This window comes from Moschus berezovskii, chromosome 3, assembly GCF_049115385.1.
Source record: "Moschus berezovskii isolate FMDL1 chromosome 3, NW_MosBer_1.0, whole genome shotgun sequence".
Taxonomy (NCBI): Eukaryota; Metazoa; Chordata; class Mammalia; order Artiodactyla; family Moschidae; genus Moschus; species Moschus berezovskii.
In genome coordinates, this window is record NC_142462.1 from 128007485 (window position 1) to 128028625 (window position 21141).

The window sequence follows — 21141 nt, forward strand, 5'->3', positions numbered from 1 at the left end:
GAGGGTTGTGAAATGTACTTAGTGGTTTGCGGGTAGTATTAAAAAAAGAACAGAGTAAAAGAAAACAGTGCATCTCGCACAAAAATGGAAGTATTAGATTTTACGATTTTGAAATGTATATATGCATATATGTATCTGATATATATGTGAGTATGCGATATCTATTTCTATGCATATATTATACGTTTGAATGTACATATTTATATATGTGCATATGATATACACTTGTGTATGTATCGGCCCGCTTTTGACATTTATGTAAGAGTATGTGTGTACATGAGATACTTTTATGCGGTTCATGTGCGCCGTGCTTCTGTGTGCATGATATATAAGTGTACATGTGTGTACGAAGTTCGCACATAACTAGGTCACAACGTTTAGTAGTGCACTGTCTAAGGGCGTTCAGTAATAAAGCTGATCTTTCTCCTCTCGTTTCAGTCAAGCCTGGTATCTTACAGAAAGCCTGGAGCCGGCTTTCCAGAAAAGTGCTCACACGGGATCCGAGTCCAGCTTCGGGACGCAGGCGCCCACGCAGCCGGCCCCGGAGCACTGTGCACGCGGGACGCTTCAGCACCCCTCGGACAGCGCCCTCTGCCCGGCGGCACCTGCTGGGGGCGCTCCCTGCCCCCGCACCTGCGCCGCAGAGACGCGCCCCGCCCCGCCCATCTCCTGGCCCCGCCCCGCCCCGCCCATCGCCCCATCCCACCACCTCGCCCGGCCCCGCCCCTCACCCCTCCCGCCACCGCGCCGGGCCCCGAGGTTTCTTCCCACGCTCCGCTGCGCCGTCGACACGGGCGCGCGCACGCGAGCCGGGCGCCGGGAGCGGCGCGGCGGCGTCCGTGCCGGGCGCGCGCACGCCGACGGGGCGGCGCACGGCGGCGGCGGCGGCCATCTTTCCTCGCAGCGGCGGCTCCGGGTGCGAGTGAGGGGTCCGCGGCCCCCTGGCGCTCGGGCTCGGCCGCAGTGGCGGCGAGGCGTGGATGAGGGGAGCGGCAGTGGCCGAGGGCCGCCCCCTGTGTCGCCAACCCCCGCCCAGGGCAGGCCGAGCGGGCAGCACGCCGGCGGGCGCGGGGTCCCTGCCCGGCGCGGCCTCGTCCCCGCCGGGGCTCCCCGGCGCCCGCCCGCCGCCCGCGCTCTCTGGGTCGGGCCCCCCAGATGGGCTAGGCTGTAAAGATGTTCAGTTTTGAGGGGGACTTCAAAACCAGGCCCAAGGTGTCCCTGGGCGGCGCGAGCCGGAAGGTAAGAGCGGCCTGCGAGCGGGCGGGGGCGGGCGGCGGGGTCGCCCCCAGGTCACCCCGGGTCCGGGAGGAGGGCTGGTGGGGGCCGGGGCCGTGTGCGCCGGGATCGCCCGGGAGCTGCGAGGATGCCGCGGGTGGACGGCCCTTCTCATTCAGACGGTGAAAACCTTGGGGCCAGGGACACAGTGTTTCTCTCCGAAGTGAGCTTTGGATACTTTGTCAGCCTTGACACCTTGCGGTGACTGCTTTTATGGAGTTCTCTGTTGTAGGAGGTGAGCAGGATGTATTCGTTCTTGACGACAGTCTCTGAAATTGAGGCGTACTCCTCGTCTTTGGCCGTGTGTTTGAATCCAAGAGCATGAAAATTATTCTCTAGCAACCTGTGATTCATGGGGTCGCAAAGAGTCGGACACGACTGAGCGACTGAACTGAGCCCTTTGGAAACATTTCTGGAGAGACTCTAGAACTTTTTTCTGTTATGATAGTTGTTTTTGTTGTTGTTAGTCTTGTCCAACCCTTTGTGACCCGATGGATTGCCACACGCCAGGCTTCCCTGTCCTTCACTGTCTCCCCGAGTTTGCTCAGATTCATCTCCATTTGAGTCGGTGATGCCATCCGACCTTCACATCCTCTGTCGTCCCCTTCTCCTCCTGCCTTCCAATCTTTCCCAGCATCAGGATCTCTTCTAATGAGTCAGCTCTTCGCATCAGGTGGCCAAAGTATTGTGAGGTTCAGCTTCAGCATTGGTCCTTCCAGTGAGCATCCAGGGTTGATTCTTTTAGGACTGACAATTATTCTTGGGATAACAGTTGAGAGTAAGAGTGGACAGACTAGTTACTCTGCTGTCCTGTCTGATGACTGGCATCTGCTGATTGACTGGAATTGCTGTTAAGTAGTTCTGCGTCAGTGTTGTTTCATTTGCTTGCTTTCCACCACTTCACTGAATCTCTTTTCTGCCTGTTTTAGTTTCATCACCTACTTAGAGTGTTTGGAAAGTTCAAGTGAGTATAATTAGCTGTTTACTAAATAGTTTTCTAAAATGGTCTTGAAATGCTTCGTGTATTTTTTCTTATATAGTAGTGTTTTGTTTGTTACATTTAGCGACTGGGTTGACTTGTGACTCTAAAAGTGATTGCTCAGTGTAAGGATATCCATTTTAAATTGTACTGTGAGCATATGTGGGCTTCCCAGGTGGCATAGTGGTAAAGAATCCGCCTGCTAATGCAGAAGATACGAGAGACTTGGGTTCAGTCCCCGGGTCAAGAAGATCCCCTGGAAAAGGGAATGGCTACACACTCCAGTATTCTTGCCTAGAAAATTCCACAGACAGAGGAAGCCTGGTGGGCAACAATCCGTGGAGTCGTAAAAGAGTCAGACAAGACTGAGCACACATGGGGCTGTGTATGTGATCGTGTCTGAGGGTGGAGGATGGGATCCCAGCAGAGAGTTGGGTGAGAAGTGTGTTGATAGTTTTCAGGCTTTGGGTTTTGCAAGATGGTGATTGGTTGGATGTAGATGGCTGCAGAACAGGGTACCTGTTGAAGTGTGGCAGGGCTGGTATGGGCCATATTCGGGCTTGGCTATTCATGAAAATCCCAGGTGAGATCAAAGGATTTCTGCCCTTGGAAGGGGGCTTGAAGACCCTGTGGGCCAGAGTTGGTTTTCAGGTGGGATAGAGTCATTGGGTGACTGCACGGCCGTGTGGCCTGGCTGTAGGTCACCACCTGAGAATCTTTGTCCCTCCAGTTCTGGTCGACCTTGTGACCTCAGTACCGACAAGTGCCCCGCAGGTCCTGCTCGGGTGCTGGTCCTGTTCTCTCGTCAGGTAACATGTCTCGTCTCTGAGGGAAATAGCGATCATCGATCAGAATCTCAAGAGGAGATTGTGTATCTGGCTTTTCAACTGTGTGAAACAGTTTTTGTTTTTGTTTTTTCTTTCTCTTTTTGTCTCCCTTTTCATTGAGGTTTAGACTTAACATACAGTCAAGGCACAAACATCAAGTCTCTGTATCTTAGGCCACGTCTGCTAGAAACCTGAGGTGGAAATCCTTGTACGAGTGGAGTTGAAGGAAGAGGAGATGTCAGGGGACCAGGGTTGCAGTCCAGCTTTAGCCAATCCCGCTGGCAGCTTTGGAGCGTGGCTGGCATCACAGACCTGCCCCTTCTTGTATCACTTAGTCATTGCCTGCAGGCCGCCCCGGCGTAGGTGAGAGTGCAGCTCTCCTGAGAGGCAGCAGTTCCTCTCAGGGGGTTGGGTGATGGGATCTGGGCGGGGAATTAACTGTAGGTTCTGCTGGAAGGATTTTTACATGTGAACACACCTTGGGGCCCACCATTCCCATCAGATCACGTGCCCAGCGTTCCAGAGGCTCCCTTTCTGCACCCTTTCATTCTGAGCCCTCCTATCCAGAGATAGGGAATGTTTCATTCAAGGATGGGCACAACAGTATGTGAACCAGGAAATTCCAGATGTACAAGTTGGATTTGGAAAAGGCAAAAGAACCAGAGATCAAATTGCCAGCATCCGTTTCATCATATAAAAAGCAAGCGAATTCCAGAAAAATATCTACTGCTTCACTGACTAAGCTAAAGCCTTTGACTGTATGGATCACAACGAACTGGAAAATTCTTAAAGAGATAGGAATACCAGACCTTCTTACCTGCTTCCTGAGAAAGCAGTATGCAGGTCAAGAAGCAGCAGTGAGAACCAGACATGGAACAATGAACTGCTTCAAAAATTGAGAAAGGCGTTGGTCAAGGCTGTATATTGTCACCCTCCTTATTTAACTTGTATGCAGAGTACATCATGTGAAATGTCAGACTAAATGAGTTACAAGTTGGAATCAAGATTACCAGGAGAAACATCAACAGCCTCAGACATGCAAATGACACCACTCTAACGACAGAAAGAGTAACTAAAGAGCCTCTTTTATCAAGAGGTAGAAGAGGAGAATGAAAAAGCTGGCTTGAAACTCAACATTCAAAAGACTAAGATCATGGCATCTGGTCCCATCATTTCATGGCAAATACAAGGGGAAAAAGTGGAAACAGTGACAGATGTTATTTTCTAGGCTCCAAAATCACTATGGATGGTCAGTTCAGCCATGAAATTAAAAGACACTTGCTCCTTGGAAGAAAAGCTATGACAAACCTAGACAGCATGTTAAAAAGCAGAACCTTCACTTTGCTGATAAATGTCCATCTAGCCAAAGCTATGGTTTTTCCAGTGGTCATGTACAGATGAGAGAATTGGACTGTAAAGAAGGCTGAGCGCTGAAGAATTGATGCTTTTGAACTGTGGTGTTGGAGAAGACTCTTGAGAGTCCCTTGGACTGCAAGGAGATCCAACCAGTCAACCCTGAAGGAGATCAACCATGAACGTTGACTGGGAGGACTGATGCTGAAACTGAAACTCCAGTACTTTGGCCACCTGGTGCCAAGAGCCGACTCACTGGAAAAGACCCTGATGCTGGCGAAGATTGAGGGCAGGAGGAGAAGGGGATGACAGAGGATGAGGTGGTTGGATGGCATCACCGACTTGATGGACATGAGTTTGAGCAAACTCAGGAAGACAGTGAAAAACAGGAAAGCCTGGCGTGCTGCAGTCCACGGGGTTGAAAAGAGTTGAAATGACTTAGTGGTGACTGAACAACAACCCAGAGATAGCTCCTGCTCCAGCGTTTATTTCCCACAGAGTAGTTCTGCCTGTTGAGCTTCCTGGGCTTGGACTCCCCTCTGGTTGGAGCTGGCTTCTTGTGGCTCAGCGCTCTGTCTTGGAGGTGGAGCCCGTTGTCTCATTTTGATGCACTGTCTGAACGCAGCACAGCTGACTCGTGTTTGCTGTATGAGTCTCTGGGCGGACACCTGTTCTCACGTGCTGGCTACGCATTGCACTTGCGTTTAGCTCTAGTGCACTCTGCACCGTCCCCTCGGAGGCAGACCTGCAGTGTCTGAGGGTTTCAGGGGCTCCACTTCTTGCCAGCACTTAGTATTGTCAGTTCTTTTAATTGGAAAATTCTTTTGTTGTTCTGGTAGGTGGGTAGTTTCATAGTTGTTTTGATTTTGTTTCCTAACAACTATTGATATTTGAGCACCCACATTTGCTTATTTTCTTTAATTCTCTTTCTCTGCAACTTAAGTCCTTTCTTTTCTTTCTTAGTGGAAACGGAATAGTTGCCATTTTTTGAGTGAATATAAATTTTTTCTTCAAATTAAATGAATTTAATATATTTATTTGTGAAGGTTCTTTGAACGATCTGAAACACTTTAAGGAAAAGTTCATGCCCTCCTTGTGATCTTGTTGGAGAGATAAGACTTACGTAGTTAACCCTTAAATAACCATAGAGGGAGTAGGTGCCACATTCTGGATTCCCCTTGGAGCTGACTCAGGAAAGGACAGAGTTGGTGGGCTTGGTATTGAAGCGGGGGTGGGAAGCAAGTGTTCCAGGTGGGTGGGAGGGTGTGCGTGTGTCAGTGTATACTGGATTCCTCTGACGCTGAGTCAGTACGGTTTCCACTTAGTGTTTCTGAAGTCAGAGTGCATCTTGGTAACATGACAGTGTGTTGGCAGTGTTTTTTCTTTTCTCAGTGGTGCACAGAAGAATATCTTAGGGGTCATTTGATTACAGGTTAGAAATCTGCTGCTGTTAGCATCTTGCCTTGTTGTTTTTTGGTTGCTCAGTCGTGTCCAACTCTTTGCGACCCCATGGGCTGCGGCACGCCAGGCTTCCCTGTCCTTCATCATCTCCCAGAGTTTGCTAAGACTCATGTCCACTGAGTCGGTGATGCCATCCAACCATCTCATCCTCTGTCTTTCCCTTCTCCTCCCGCCGTCAAGTCTTTCCCAGCATCAGGCTCTTTTCCAATGAGTTGGGTCTTGCCTTCAGATGGCCTGAGTATTGGAGCTTCAGCTTCACTATCAGTCCTCCCAGTGAATATTCAGGGTTGATTTGCTTTAAGATGGACTGGTTGTATCTCCTTGAAGTCCAGGGAACTCTTGAGTCTTCTCCAACACCACAGTTCAAAAGCATCAGTTCTTCAGCGCTCAGTCTTCATGGTCCAATTCTCACATCTGTACATGACTAATGGAAAAACCATGGCTTTGGCTAGATGGATCTTTGTCAGCAAAGTGATGTCTCTGCTTTTTAATATACTGTCAAGGTTTGTCATCGGAGAAGGCAATGGCACCCCACTCCAGTACTCTTGCCTGGAAAATCCCATGGACAGAGGAGCCTGGTGGGCTGCAGTCCATGGGGTCGCTAAGAGTTGGACACGACTGAGTGACTTCACTTTCGCCTTTCACTTTCATGCATTGGAGAAGGAAATGGCAACCCACTCCAGTGTTCTTGCCTGGAGAATCCCAGGGACAGGGGAGCCTGCTGGGCTGTCGTCTGTGGGGTCGCACAGAGTTGGACACAACTGAAGCAACTTAGCAGCAGCAGCAGCAGGTTTGTCATAGCTTTTCTTGCCAGGAGTGAGTGTCGTTTAATCTCAACGGCTGCACTACCTGCCTGCAGTGATTCTGAAGCCTGGGAAAATGAACTCTGCCACTGTTTCCCCTTTTATTTGCCGTGAAGTGATGGGACCTGATGCCGTGATCTTGGTTTTCTGAATGTTGAGTTTCAGGCCAAGCTTTTCACTCTCCTCTTTTACCTTCTTGATAAAAGAGGCTCTTTAGTTCCTCTTCATTTTCTGCCATTAGAGTGGTATCTTCTGCATATCCGAGGTTGTTGATGTTTCTCCTGGCAATCTCAGTTTCTGCTTGTGATTCATACAGCTCAGGATTTCACATGATGTCCTCTGCATAGAAGTTAAATAAGCAGGCTAACAATATTGCAGCCTTGACAAACTCCTTTCCCAATTTTGGACCTGTCTGTTCTGTTTCTGGTTCTCACTGTGGCTTCTTGACCTGCATACAGATTTCTCAGGAGGCAGGTCACGTGGTCTGGTATTCCCATCTCTTTAAGAATTTTCCACAATTTGTTGTGATCCACACAGTCAAAGGCCTTAGTTTAGTCACTGAAGCAGACATAGATGTTCTGGAATGCCCTTGCTTTCTATATGATCCAACGGATTTTGGCAATTTGATATCTGGTTCCTTTACCTTTTCTAAATCCAGCTTGTACATCTGAAAGTTCACTACATCTTGCCCTAGTGTGGCTCATTTGTTGCATTGATAAACCAATGTCAATACATTATAATGCATTCTCTGTGTTGCATTAAGTGGGTTCTGACGTGTGTGTAATGACTTGTATCCTCCGTTGCAGTGTCATAGAGCGTGGTTTGTTGCCCTTAATATCCTCTGTGTGTTCCCTGTTGCCGCACCCACCACCACCACCAATCTCTGGCCTCCAGTGATCTTGTTACTGTCACCATAGTTTTGCTCTTCTGGAATGTCATGTAGTTGGAATCATACAGTGTGTAGTCTTTTCAGTTGGCTTCTTTCACTTAGCAGCATGCATTTAAGGTTCTTCTTTGATAGGTTAATTTTTTTTAAACCTTATTTTCTATTAACAAACTGTTAGAGCAGTTGTACACTTGCAGAAAAAACTGCTGGGGAAATACAGGGAGTTCTCACACACTCCCTCTCTGCAGCGCTTCTTTCCTGTCTCCTTTCCATCTTTCTGTTATGTGGTGCATTTGCTACAGTTGCTGGATTCGTATTGATACATTCAGTTCAGTTGCTCAGACGTGTCCGACTCTTTGCGACCCCATGAATCACAGCATGCCAGGCCTCCCTGTCCATCACCAACTCCCGGAGTTCACTCAAACTCATGTCCATCGAGTCGGTGATGCCATTCAGCCATCTCATTCTCTGTCATCCCCATCTCCTCCCACCCCCAGTCCCTCCTAGCATCAGACTCTTTTCCAGTGAATCAGCTCGTTGGATGAGGTGGCCAAAGTATTGGAGTTTCAGCTTTAGCATCAGTCCTTCCAGTGAACACCCAGGATTGATCTCCTTTAGAATGGACTGGTTGGATCTCCTTGCAGTCCAAGGGACTCTCAAGAGTCTTCTCCAGCACCACAGTTCAAAAGCATCAATTCTTCGGCGATCAGCTTTCTTCACAGTCCAACTCTCACATCCATACATGACCACGGGAAAAACCATAGCTTTGACTAGACGGACCTTGGTTGGCAAAGTAATGTCTCTGCTCTTCAATATGCTGTCTAGGTTGGTCATAACTTTCCTTCCAAGTAGTAAGCATCTTTTAATTTCCTGGCTGCAATCAACATCTGCAGTGATTTTGGAGCCCCAAAATATAAAGTCTGACACTGTTTCCCCATCTATTTCCCATGAAGTGATGGGACCAGATGCCATGATCTTTGTTTTCTGAATGTTGAGCTTCAAGCCAACGTTTTCACTCTCCTCTTTCACTTTCATCAAGAGGCTTTTGAGTTCCTCTTCACTTTCTGCCATAAGGGTGGTGTCATCTCCATATCTGAGGTTATTGAAATTTCTCCCGGCAATCTTGATTCCAGCCTGTGCTTCTTCCAGCCCAGCGTTCCTCATGATGTACCCTGCACATAAGTTAAATAAGCAAGGTGACAATATACAACCTTGACGTACTCCTTTTCCTATTTGGAACCAGTCTGTTGTTCCATGTCCAGTTCTAACTGTTGCTTCCTGACCTGCATACAGGTTTCTTAAGAGGCAGGTCAGGTGGTCTGGCAGAGTTCACTCTAGGTGTACATTCTGTGGGTTTTGATCTTTTGAAACTGGCTTCTTGAATTTAGGAATTTTCTTCTAAGGTTGTTCCATGTCTTTTGTGGTCTAATTTTTTTTTCTGGATGCACCCCATATCCTGTGGGACCTTAGTCCCCCAACCAGGGATCAAACCCTTGCACCTGCATTGAAGGCGGAGGCTTAGCCACTGGGCCACCAGGGAAGTCCCTTTTGTGACCTGATAGCTTTCCCCCTGCCCAGCTGCTGAATAGTATTCCGTTGTCTGGATGGACCACAGATCATTCATCCCTTCACCTTCGGAAGCACATCTTGGTTGCTTCAGTTGTGAATAAAGCCACCATCAACATCCACGTGCAGGCCCTGCGTGGATATGGTGTTCAGCCCCTTTGGGTGGATATCAAGAAGTGGGATTGCTGGATTGTCTGATAAGACTACGTTCAGTTTTGTAATTGACTGAAAAACTGTCTTCCAAAGTGGCCGTGCGTTTGTGCCAAGTCACTTCAGGCATGTCTGACTCTGCAAAACCATGGACTGTAGCCCGCCAGGCTCCTCTGCCCATGGATTCTCCCGGCAAGAATACTGGAGTGGGTTGCCACTCCTTCAGAAGTGGCTGTGCCGTTCCGCATTTCCACCAGCAGTGAGCGCTCCTGGTCCTCCACATCCTTGTCAGCATTTGTCGTTGTCCGTGTTCACATGTGGCCTTTCTGGCGGGTGTGTGGTGGTGTCTCACTGTTTGTGTTTCCCTGATGATGTGTGACATGGAGCATCTTTTCGTAGGTGCTTATTTGCCATCTGTCTGCTTTGTTGGGGTGTCTGTTCAGGTCATTATTCTATATTTTAATCAGGTTGTTTTCTTACTGTTAAGTTTTAAGAGATCCTTACATACATTTTTAATGTGCTTTTACGTATTTTGTATATGTAAACTCCTCTTTCAGATATGTTTTTTGCATGTATCTTGCCCCAGTTTTTAACTTGTTTTCTCGTTTTCTTAATACTGTCTTTTGCAGAAGTTTTTAATTGTAGTGAAGTCCAGTTTTATTAGTTTTTTCTTGCATAAATTGTCTCATGTTGCATCTAAAAAGTCATGCCTGGGCTTCCCTGGTGGCTCAGTGGTATCTGAGCTCAAGAATCTGCCTGCCGATGCAGGAGACATGGGTTCAATCCCTTAGTACGCCTCAGCGCAACTAAGCCCGGGAGCCACAACTGCTGAGCCTTCATGCTTCAGCTGCTGAAGCCTGAGCACCCTAGAGTCCATGTTCACGACAGGAGAAGCCACTGCAGTGATTGACCCATGCAGGGCAGCTAGAGAGTAGCCCACACTTCTGAAACTAGAGAAAAGCTTGTGAAGCAGCAAACAGCCAGCATAGCCAAAAAATAAATAAAATTCTTTTAAAAAAAAAAAGTCACGCCAAACAGAATGTCACCTGGCGCTTTTCACCCGTGTTAACTTCTAGTAGATTTATAATTTTGTATTTTACCTTTTCGTCTATGATTCATTTTGGGTTAATTTTTGTGAACTGTGTTAAGGTCTGTGTCTAGATTTTTTTTTTTTTTTTTTTCTGTTTTGGCTTGTGAATATCCCGCGTCAACACATTTGTTGAAAAGCTGTTCTTTCTCCATTGGATTGCTTTTGCTTTCATCAGAGATCAGTTGGCTCAGTTGTGCGTCTGTTTTTGGGCTTGGTGTTCTGGTCCATGGGTCTGTCTGTCTGTTTTGGGTTTTTGGTTTGATTTGCTCTGTTCTTGCCAGTGCCATGTTGTTTTGATTTCGGGAGCTTCGTAGTCTGTCTCAGAGTTGGGCAGTGCCAGCCCTCTGACTTTGTTCACGTCTCTTCACAGTCGTGTTTGCTCTTTTGGGTCTTCTGCCCTTTCATAGCACCTTCAAGTCACTTTGTGGATAATCACAAAATAATTTAGTGTGCTTTTTTTTTCTTTAAAAAAAAAAAAACATTGTGTTTTAAGTGTATTTGTTGCATCAGGTTTTTTTAAGTATAGTTAATGTACAATATTACATAAATTGCAGTGTGTAGTAATTAACAGTTGTTAAAGGTTATGCTCCATTTATGGTTGTTATTGGAGAAGGAAATGGCAGCCCACTCCAGTATTCTTGCCTGGAGAATCCCATGGACAGAGGAGCCTGGCAGGCTGTAGTCCATGGGGTCTTGAGAGTCAGATATGACTTAGCAACTAAACCACCCCTACCATGGTTACTATACAATATCAGCTGTGTTCTCTGTGTTGTATGTACTTACTGGGGTTTCAATTGGGATTGTGTTGAATCTGTCAATCGAACGATCCCAGGAGATGCTGGTGGGAAAGAACCTGCCTGTCAGTGCAGGAGACACAAGACGTGGGTTCGGTCCCTGCGTCAGGAAGGCCCTCTGCAGTCGGAAATGGCAGCCCACTCCAGTGTTCTTGCTCAGGAAGCACCATGGACAGAGCCTGGCGGGCTGCCAGCCACCGGGTCGCAGAGTTGGCTGTGACTGAGGAGCGGAGCCCTGATACAATTACATGCTTGCTCTTTAGTTTGTTGCTACAGTGGATGCTGCTGCTGCTGCTAAGTCATGACTAAGTCATGCTAAGTCATACCAGGTGTTTATTAGGTTGGTGCAAAAGTAATTGCAGTTTTGCATTGTTGAACTTTGCCATTTGGTATTGGAATGCATTGTTTAATTAATGTGTCTGTGTTTTGCATCATTTAAGTCTTATGTTTTTTCACTAACAACTCATTACTTGCAGTTTTATATTTATTTTAGACTAGGGAACTGATGTTAGACAAAAAGCAAATTTGAGCGATTTTCTTTTAGAGTTCAAAATGCTTCATAAAGCTGCAGAGACAACTCACAACATCAACCATGCATTTGGCTCAGGAACTGCTAACAAATGTACAGTGCAGTGGTGGTTTTAGAAGTTCTGCAAAAGAAATTGAAGATGCCCAGAGCTTTGAAGATCAGGAGCGCAGTGGCTGGTCATCAGAAGTTGACAGTGACCAGTTGAGAGGATCCCCGAAGTTGAAAAGCTCGATAAGTATGCGCCTCACGAGCTGTATGTGTGCTTAGTCATTCAGTCGTATCTGACTCTTGGCGACCCCATGAACTGCAGTCCCACCAGGCTCCTCTGTCCATGGGATTCTCCAGGCAATAATACTGGAGTGGGTAGCCATGCCCTCCTCCAGGGGATCTTTCCAACCCAGAGATAGAACCCAGGTCTCTTGCATTGCAGGCTGATTCTTTACTGTCTGAGCCACCAGGGAAGCCCCTCATGAGCTGACTGCAAATCAAAAGAATTGTTGTTTTGAAATATCATCTTCTCTTATTCTGTGTAACAACAAGTAACCATTTCTTGATTGGATTTTGACTTGCCATGAAAAGTTGATTTTATATGATTAACTAGTGATGACCAGCTCAGTAGTTGGAGAAGAAGCTCCAAAACACTTCCCAAAGCCAAACATGCACCAAAAAAAAGTCATGTTCACTGTTTGTTGGTCTGCTGCCTGTCTGATTGACTGCACCTGTAATGGATTTGCTGGAGTCTGAATCCTGGCGAAACCATCGCATCTGAGAAGTATGCTCAGCAAGTGGATGAAATGCACTGAAAACCGCAGCCGGCACTGGGCAACAGAAAGGGACCGATTCTTCTCCCCAGCAATGGCTGACCGCCCGTCGCACAACCAGCACTTCAGACGTTGAACGAATTGGGCTGCAAAGTTTTGCCTCACCTTCCATATTCACGGGACCTCTCGCCAACCTACTACCGCGTCTTCAAACATCTCAACAACTTTGTGCAGCGAAAACGCTTCCACAACCAGCAGGAGGCAGAAAATGCCTTCCAAGAGTTCGCTGAATCCCCACGCATGGATTTTTTTGCTACCGAAATAAAGTTATTTCTTTTTGGCAAAAATGTGTTGATTGCAATGGTTCCTGTTTTGATTAATAAAGATGTGTTTGAGCCTAGTTATAACAATTTAAAATTTATGGCCCAAAACTGCAATTACTTTTCACCAACCTAATAAATGCTGAACCAGCCCTGCATACCTAGCGTAAGTCCCATTTGGTTGTGATGTATAATTCTTTTTATACATTCAGTGTTCTTGCCTGGAGAATCCCAGGGAAGGGGGAGCCCAGTGGGCTTCCGTCTATGGGGTCACACAGAGTCGGACACGACTGAAGTGACTTAGCAGCAGCAGCAGCAGCATTCGGTTTGTAGTGCTTTATGTGGGGGCTCTTGCGCCTGTGTTCAGGGAAGGCCTGTCTGTTGGTGTCGCCTCCTGTGATAGCTTGTTCTGGTTTGGGTTCGGGTGCCGCTGGTTCACAGAGCAGGTTTTCCTCTCGAGCTCCCCGAGGCCCACCGCTGGAATTTTAACTTTGCCTTTTCCTAAGTGTGGAAATTCCTGACTGGTTAGCTTTATCCAGCTGCCCTCTGTTGTATAATTGAAGGTCTTACCTTAAATATTTTAGCTTAAGAAAATGTGCTGTTTCACTCTGTGAAGTGGACACTCACTACGTGTGTTGTTGTGCTGTACCCTGTACGTTGTGGTGCAGCATCCGCTGTCTCTTACAGGCCTGACATCGAGGGAAGCAGACTGTTTTCTGAGATCAGATTTTAAAGTTTACTGTCAGGACTGGTATTATTGCCATACCGTTTTTCACAGTGGCCCCGGTCTGCCCTCTTGAATACGATTATCTTCAGCCTTCACGTATGAGACCAGAAATCTGAGTTTCCTGTCGCAGATAAAGCCAGAAGTTCTTGGTCTAGTTCTCAGGGAAACTAAGTAGAATGGAAGAGCTGAGACTTTGTTGAATTGTCTTTGGACTTCAAAGGGTGAAGTGAGCAGCAGACTTAGGTCACAGCACTCAAGGAGGCGCTGACTGGGGTGCACAGGTGCAGGGCCTAAGGTGGACTCCAGGGGGTGCTTGGTCCTGAGAGTGAGCGCCTCCTTCAGCGTGTCCGGCGCCTGCCTCGCTTGCCTTCCCTTGTCCTGTCTGACTTGCACACTTGTGTGCCCTGATTTTCTAGAGTTACAGAGTTAGTTGCCAACTAGGTCTCTTAACTAAGGTAATAAACAAGTCATCTCATAGGACTGTAGAAGAGCCCTCGGAAGAGGTTATCGCACAAGCGGTGGAGTTTTCCTCTGTGACTCTCCCTCTTTCCTGAACCTTCAAAAACGTGCGCACCTAGGGGTTTGGAAGTTCAGTGTGTTATTCTTTGCCCATGGCATGTTCTCCGGCCACGAGCTCGTCACGCTTTCCGTCTCCTCCGCCATCTGTGAGCATGAAGGCAGGAGCAGGCTCTTCTCTCCAGTGTCCCCAGAGTCCATCACCTTCAGTGCTGACCACGCTAAAGATGGAAATACCTGTGGAGGTGGGGGTGGCAGCATGAATTGGCACAGTCTATCTGGGGGACAGTTTAACAGCAAGTACCCAGAGTCACAAACAGGTGCGACCCTTCTAAATCCGGCAGTTCTGTTTTTAGAAATTTATTCTAATAAACTGATTTAACAGGTGCCTGGGAAAGAAAAGATGATGGTTGTGGCACTGCTTGTGTTATTGAAAAATTCAAAACAGCCTAAATGTTTTAACAATAGAAGATTTGTTAAACAAATGGTGATGTAACTGTACAGTGGGGTACTATACAGCTGTTTAAAGTGGTCATGATCTGTATTTTTAATACTTATAATTTATTGATGTCTGTTCATCGTATGTGTTAGAATGTCATTTTTAATGGAAACTAGATTGCAAAATGATATTCCATTTAAATCATGTTCATCTGAACAGTCATGGTCGCTTGCTTTGCCAGTCTCTTAATTTCCAGTAAATAAAGGTCTAGTTGTCTATTTCTGCATCCGAGTGGCTTAAAGCAGTACAGTTTTGCTCTCTGTGGGGCCAAATGTTGAGGGCTGGTGCGGCAGTCTCTTGGAGGCCTAGACATTGGAAACCAGGAAACCATTGTCTGGCGCTGGGGGGCTGCGTTCCGGGGCTGGCTCATGTCTGTGCCTGGAGGTTAGAGCTGGGTCTTGGTGGGAGGTGTCGTTCCCTGCCCCTTGGACATCACTTCAGGGCTGCTTGAGCGTCCTCTTGACACGGCAGCTGCCTTCCCCAGAGCTAGTGACGCAGGAGAGCAGGGAGGACGTGGCAGTGCCTGTTGGGGGCATCCTGAACGTCAGGCATTCTCTTCTGTCCTGTTTGATGGTTCAGTCCAAGCTTTAGGTGAGCCCACCAGTGTGGAGATGTAACAAGGAAAGAAACTGGCGAGCTAGGAACAGTGGAGCAAACTGGCGAACTAGGGAACTGACTTAAAATTCCCTTCCCCCAGGCAAGGGTTTCTGACTGAGCTGTTACCTTATACTGTTCGAAAACAGGCGTACCTGCAGAGTCTTACCTGAATTGTTAGGAGTTAGCCATCTTCCTCAAAAAAGCCTTAGAAGCAGGAAGGGCTGTCATTTATTTGCAGCAGTTTGAATTCACTTAGATCATTTACCTTCTTAATCCAGCCACCCTTGGAGCACAGCAGGGAATACACAGGGGAGTAGGTGATTTGGGAATGAAGGGGTTTGGATTGTCAGCTTGGTGATCACAGGGCAGGCCAGGGGGAGAGGTACAGTAGGAGAGGACTGAAGTGTACTTCTGCCTTGGGCAGTCTGGTGCCGGGACGCAGGGCGGAAGCCAGCTCTCCTCCTCCTCCAGTACCTGCCTGCGACCTGCCCTCCAGCCCCGTGTTGGTACCTTCGGCTCTGGGTCCTGGGCTGGATTTTTGCCAGGTTTCTGATTGAACATTCTTGCCACCAGTGAGAAGCCGTGGGCAGAGTTGTCCAACCATGGTAAGTGGCCGTCACTTACAGACTGTGCGGCTGGTTGGAGATGAGGCTGGGGGGACGGCAGTCAGGCCAGCTCACAAAGGGGGCTGGTGAGGAGCTTGTCCCTTGGGGGCGGTACAGGGCCGGACCCCAGGTGAGAGGCTGCTGTAGTCACGCAGAATAGTGGGGGCCTGAGGCAGGTGGCCGGCCCCGGAGGAAGGGCTCGAGTGCTGGTGAGGAGCTAGAGTTGATGAGATCTGCGGGGACCAGCAGCAGGCATATCAGGTGTCAGTTGGGGGCGACAGGAGTGGACGTGATTGAAGGTGCTGAGGAGCCCCTAGGACATGCTCATTGTGAAATGCTTGGGGATGTGCAGTCGGCAGGAGCCGCTTCAGGGGGAGCCTGGGAAGTCCGCTCTGTTAGTCCATCAGTAGGTAGCTGAAATTGCACGATGCGCTAGAAAGTGTTCTGCTGAAAAGACACGTGGGCTCAGGACAAAACTCCAAGGGACGCCAGCATTCAGAGGATCAACAGAGAGAGGCTCGCCAGGGCGCCGGGCGTGGCAGCCAGCATGCGGGTCGGTGTGTGTGCAAGTGCAAACAGCGGTTCTGACCCAGAGGCGGTAGCAGAGCAGAGCTCCTTGGAGAAGTGGGGCCTTTGATGCTGGTTTTGTGGCTCTGTGTGCTGCAGCTGACACCCCGCTGTGGGCTGACCATGAGGCGTTCGTTTACCCCTGGAGCCAGGGCCCTGTTGTTCAGTCTGTTTTCTGAGACTACCTGCTGCAGAGCAACTGAGCCCACGTGCCCCGACGCCTGGGCCTCTGCCCTTGGCCTGGGAGCCACAGCCGCCGACGCCCGCACAGCGCAGCTAGAGAAGAGCCCGTGCGGCAACAAAGGGCCCACACAGCCGAACAGAAATTAAGAGTTTGGGTTTTTTTTTTTAATTAAAAAAGAGAGTCCTATAAAAAAAATTACCGTGCATGTTCTCTGTGTGAGCTGTGTATGAAGTGTTTCTGTTCATGCTTTACTTTTTGGCTTGTAGATTATTGTTCTCCTATTGTGAACACCATCTTTATAGCCAGTGGTTTGTAATTATTTTTAGGAGAGACTGCAGAAAGAAGTGAGTCACTCAGTCACCGTGTGCACGTCAACTTTGGTGTGTCCCCTGGGCTGAGCAGTCCTGCTGCCTACGCAGCTGCGTGCGCTGCTCACAGAGGACCGCGGCAGGCAGCCTCAGCCTCCGAGCACGCTTCCTCTCCGGGGGGTTTCTGTTTCTGCTCATTTGTGGCCGTAAGCCGGCCTGTGTCTCTCGGGGTTTGTCTGCCTGCTTGCTGTGTGCTCTTGCTTCTTCCTGACCCCCGCTCTGGGATGCAGACGCTGGCAGCCCGCAGAGGCAGAAATCAGGGCTCAGAGACTCAGGCCATTTAGCGAAAGGCACGAAGCTCACGTGTGTGAGCCCTGGTCTGGACGTTGTGTAGCCTACATGGCTTGTGTTGTGTCTAGCTTTGCGTAAGCTTTCCTTTCACCGTTCGGCAAGGTGAGGACTCTGTCTTGCAGGCACTGGAAGGGTGGCTTTAGCAGGCCTGTGTCTTTCTGAGTTGATTTTCTTACGGCAGTTGTAGGAAATGTTCCCTTTAACTTTAGAAGGACTGTGAGTAACCCTGTGGGTTAGCAGGCAGCACAGCTCATAGCACGTCTTTACTGTGAAAGGTGAAATTGTAAGACGTATGATGGGGACTTGACAGAATGCTTGTCTCCGTAACCAGCTGTCTGCAACACAGTCGCTTACCTTTTCTGGGCTTCCGTCTCTCAGGCTGTGTAGTGAGGAAGTCACAGGTCTCGACGATGAGACGTTTGGATTATCACCCGTCGTCCTCAAGTCTGGTAACGTTTCCATCTCTCGGCTCCGGTCAGTGTCCGTCAAGAAAAGTTTGTTTAAATTGGAAAACGTTTTAAACGGATTATTCTGAAGGGCATATATAATGAAGCCTTCCTCTCACTAAGATCCCAAACTTCCCCACTATTCCCAGCTTCCTCAGGGTTTCCGAAACTAGAGTAAATATAGATAAGCACGTCCCCCTGACACTTTATTTTTTTTTTTTTCTCCCTGTATACGAGACAGCAAAAGACCCCTGACACTTTAAATCACCACGCGAGCTGCTGTTGTCTTCAGTGGCGAGCCCACCCCAGCCCTTGGCTCGCAGCCCCTCTTGGTGGATGCGTGATACTCCACGGCCCCTTTTCTGTTGGTGGGCGTGCATGTGCAGGTGTTTCTAGGGTTTCACTAGCATAGCTGCCATAATCACCGCACAATTCTGGCATAAGAGCCGAAGGTCTTTGGGGATTTATTGTGGTACTTTAAATGAGCATAAATTTTACTTTTAAATCAGCATAAATGCATTTTTCCTACATAGATTTTGAGTTGGGACTCATTACATTGTTTTATGAATATGAGTTTCATAATCTGTCACTCTATTTTGTTCCAGTTTTAGGATGTGAAAGTGTTAGTTGCTCAGTCGTGCCCGACTCTGTGTGACCCGCCAGGCTCCTCTGTCCATGGAATTCTGCAGGCAAGGATGCCGGAGTGGGTTGCCATCTTCTTCTCCAGGGGATCTTTCACCCAGTCTCCTGCACTGCAGGCAGAAATTCTTGAGTGTCTGTGCCCCCAGGGAAGCCCCCAGTTGTTTGCCTGCGTGTGAAGTTGGTCGCCATTGTGTCTTTCATAAAGATTCTTTTTTATACGTCTGTAAAAGAAGGGAAAATCCAGAGATCATAGGTCGTACATTATTCACAAAACTTCTCATTTTAATTAACTCGAGTCTTTTACTTGGATGTCCTTCAGCTTATGTGAAAGTGTTAGTATTGTTCGCGCTTCACTTGAGACCGATGTGAGACTTGAGTGCTCTGTTTATCCTGGTGAGGAGTGAACTGCTAGTGGAAAATGGCCCATATAGAAAAACAGAAAACCTCACGGTATTTTTCAAAACCAAGGTGTTAATAAACATGCTGAAGTTCTTTTTAAGTGGTTAGCAGTCAGATTGAGTGTTTGTCTTTATGGAAATTGCCACGTTATTAACCTATAGTCACATTTTTGACTGAATGTTTTTAAAATTCTGATGGTTAACGAAATCTACTTTAAACTCTATGTGAGTTTTTTTTAAAAAGTTCATTTTGTTACGACTAAATTCATTTGCATGAAGAAAGCATTTTTTCCCCTTGAAAAAACATCTTTATTAATGGTATTTGTGAAGTTTGGCCATATTTAATCTTCAGAGAAGATAATTTACCTGAAGGCCAAAGGTCAAATGGAGAAGTCTGCTGTGGTTTACTGATGTTTCCTTACTGATGAATAGGGTTAGTGTCCCCGCTGGGGGGGTGAGAGCATGGCATTGAGAGCAGCACGTCTGCGGTAGGGCAAGAGGGTTAGTCATTCCCAAAGCCCCGTTCCGCACTGTTTATAAATCTAGAGTGTAACTGCTGCCGGGAATCCCTAACTTGTCTAGGCCTGTAGATGCTGAAAGGGAAAAGGTACTTTCAAGTGCATTTAATTGAAACCAGCAACCTGTTAAAATCAAAGTCTGAATGTGCTTCTGGCTGGCACCTTACTGCTGTCTTCCCCCCGGTCACACATGTTGTGAACTTATTCTTGGCTTTGTTGAGCTGTATTTAAAAACTTATGTTGTGGAGCAGCTTCGTTAGCGTCTTAGTCTAAAAGAGTGACGGATATTTGTTGTACTTGGATAATAATTCAAACAGGAGAAGATAAAGATTCAAATAAAAGCAGCGTCTCCTGGCCTTTGAGCCCTGCTGCTCACCCCCCAGTCTGATCCTGCTCAGTGGCCTTGCAGAGCTGTGTTCTGTGCGTGAGTCACAGAGGCGTGTGCTCTTTCTGTTTGAACGCAGCTGGAGCGCGCTGAGCCCACCGCTGCACCCCCGCCCCGCCCAGCACTGTGTCTGGAGGCAGTTCAGGTCAGCACAGACAGATGTCCTGCATGTTAAAGCAGTTCTCTGTAATCCTCCCCGTGATGAGTGTTCTGAAGTTATCTAGCTGTCATGTAGTTTAACGGCCATTTAGGTTGTTTTCGACTTTTTTTGCTAATTTAAGCAGCATTGGCTGCGTATACTTATATATGTGCCAGTAATGTTTGCAGGTTAAATTTCTAGGAGGGTTGATCAAAGTCCGTATACACTGAATTTTTATAGTTATTTCCAAACTGCCGTCTGAGGAGCTCAAATCAGTGCGTGAAAGTAGCTGCTGCCCATCTTCATGTCAGCCGTTATCTGAGGGTTAAATTTGCCAGTTAGTGTAACACCTGTCATTGCATTTTTATTGCTTTTTTCCCCTAAAAATGAGTAAAAATGAAGTTATGTTTAAAATATGTTTTTATTTCCTAATTTTTCTATTTGATTGTTGATATTTTAAAGTTATTTTTGAGAGCTTTTACAAATAGCTGGTTTTGCAGTGTTACAAATATTCCCACTGTCACCTTTTTAAACCTTGGATATAGTATTTTTCTGTGTATAAAGTTTTAATTTTTATGGGATCAGACTTATAATTCTTAAATGAGTTACTGACAAACAGTAACGTGGATTTAACGTGTGGAGTGGTGTCTCTTTCTTAGAAAGTCTCCTTCACACTGACGTTTGGAAACAGCCCTCGCGTCTTCCTCACGCCGTGTATGCTGCTCTGCATGTGCACAGATCTCAGGTCCGCCAGGAGTCTGTCCCGATGTGAAGACTGAGGGATATAATGTCATTCATTTAGGCTTCTCAGCTGTGGCACCACTGTTTACTGATACACTTTGCTTTCTCGAAGGCGGAATCTCCGTGTGTATTCCTGTCTCCCTGGAGGCCCGTGACAGCTGCCTTGTCTGCTCCTGCCCCTTGTCCTGCCTCTTGTTGCAGCGCAGTGTTTGTCCCGCGGTGTGAAGTCTGATGCTTCCGGTAGGACGTGAGAGGACATTTAAAAGCGTAATCGTGTTTGTTCAACACCCAGTGGAGCAGTTGAGCTAGGCTGCTGTCTGTTCAGGTGTGGTGGGCAGGCGCACCCTCAGAGCTTGTGTCCGGGGTGGGCTGCTTCTTCAGCTGAGGCCCACGTCGCTGGTGTGGGTCCTGGACCCTGACCCACCTGTGCCTGGTAGCAGGCTTACTGGTTTACTCTCTTAGCAGTGTGGTGAGGTTTCGCTTTCAGAAGCTGATGGTTATTTACTGTTCCAGGCCACGTGCAGGCACTCAGAATTGTGAGTTTGGGTCCGGCTTGAGCCTTTATTTTTCCCTGCCAGACCACTGGGCCTGACGTACTGTGAAAGTGAAAATCGCTTGGTCGTGTCCGATTCTTTGCGACCCCATGGACTATACAGTCCATGGAATTCTCCAGGCCAGAATGCTGGAGTGGGTAGCCATTCCCTTCTCCAGGGGATGTTCCCAA

General features: G+C 47.8%; 1 protein-coding gene across 5 annotated transcripts in view; it reads left to right on the forward strand.

Moving 5' to 3' along the window:
- Window positions 1–868: 868 nt before the first annotated feature.
- Window positions 869–21141, forward strand: part of UBE3C (ubiquitin protein ligase E3C) — a 109808-nt gene continuing 89535 nt past the window's right edge. For all 5 annotated transcript variants that reach the window (XM_055421646.2, XM_055421650.2, XM_055421647.2 and 2 more), the window contains exon 1: window positions 869–1239. In XM_055421646.2, the coding sequence (XP_055277621.2) occupies window positions 1174–1239 (66 nt within the window). In that variant the 5' untranslated portion in view covers window positions 869–1173. The remainder of the gene's footprint in view (window positions 1240–21141) is intronic.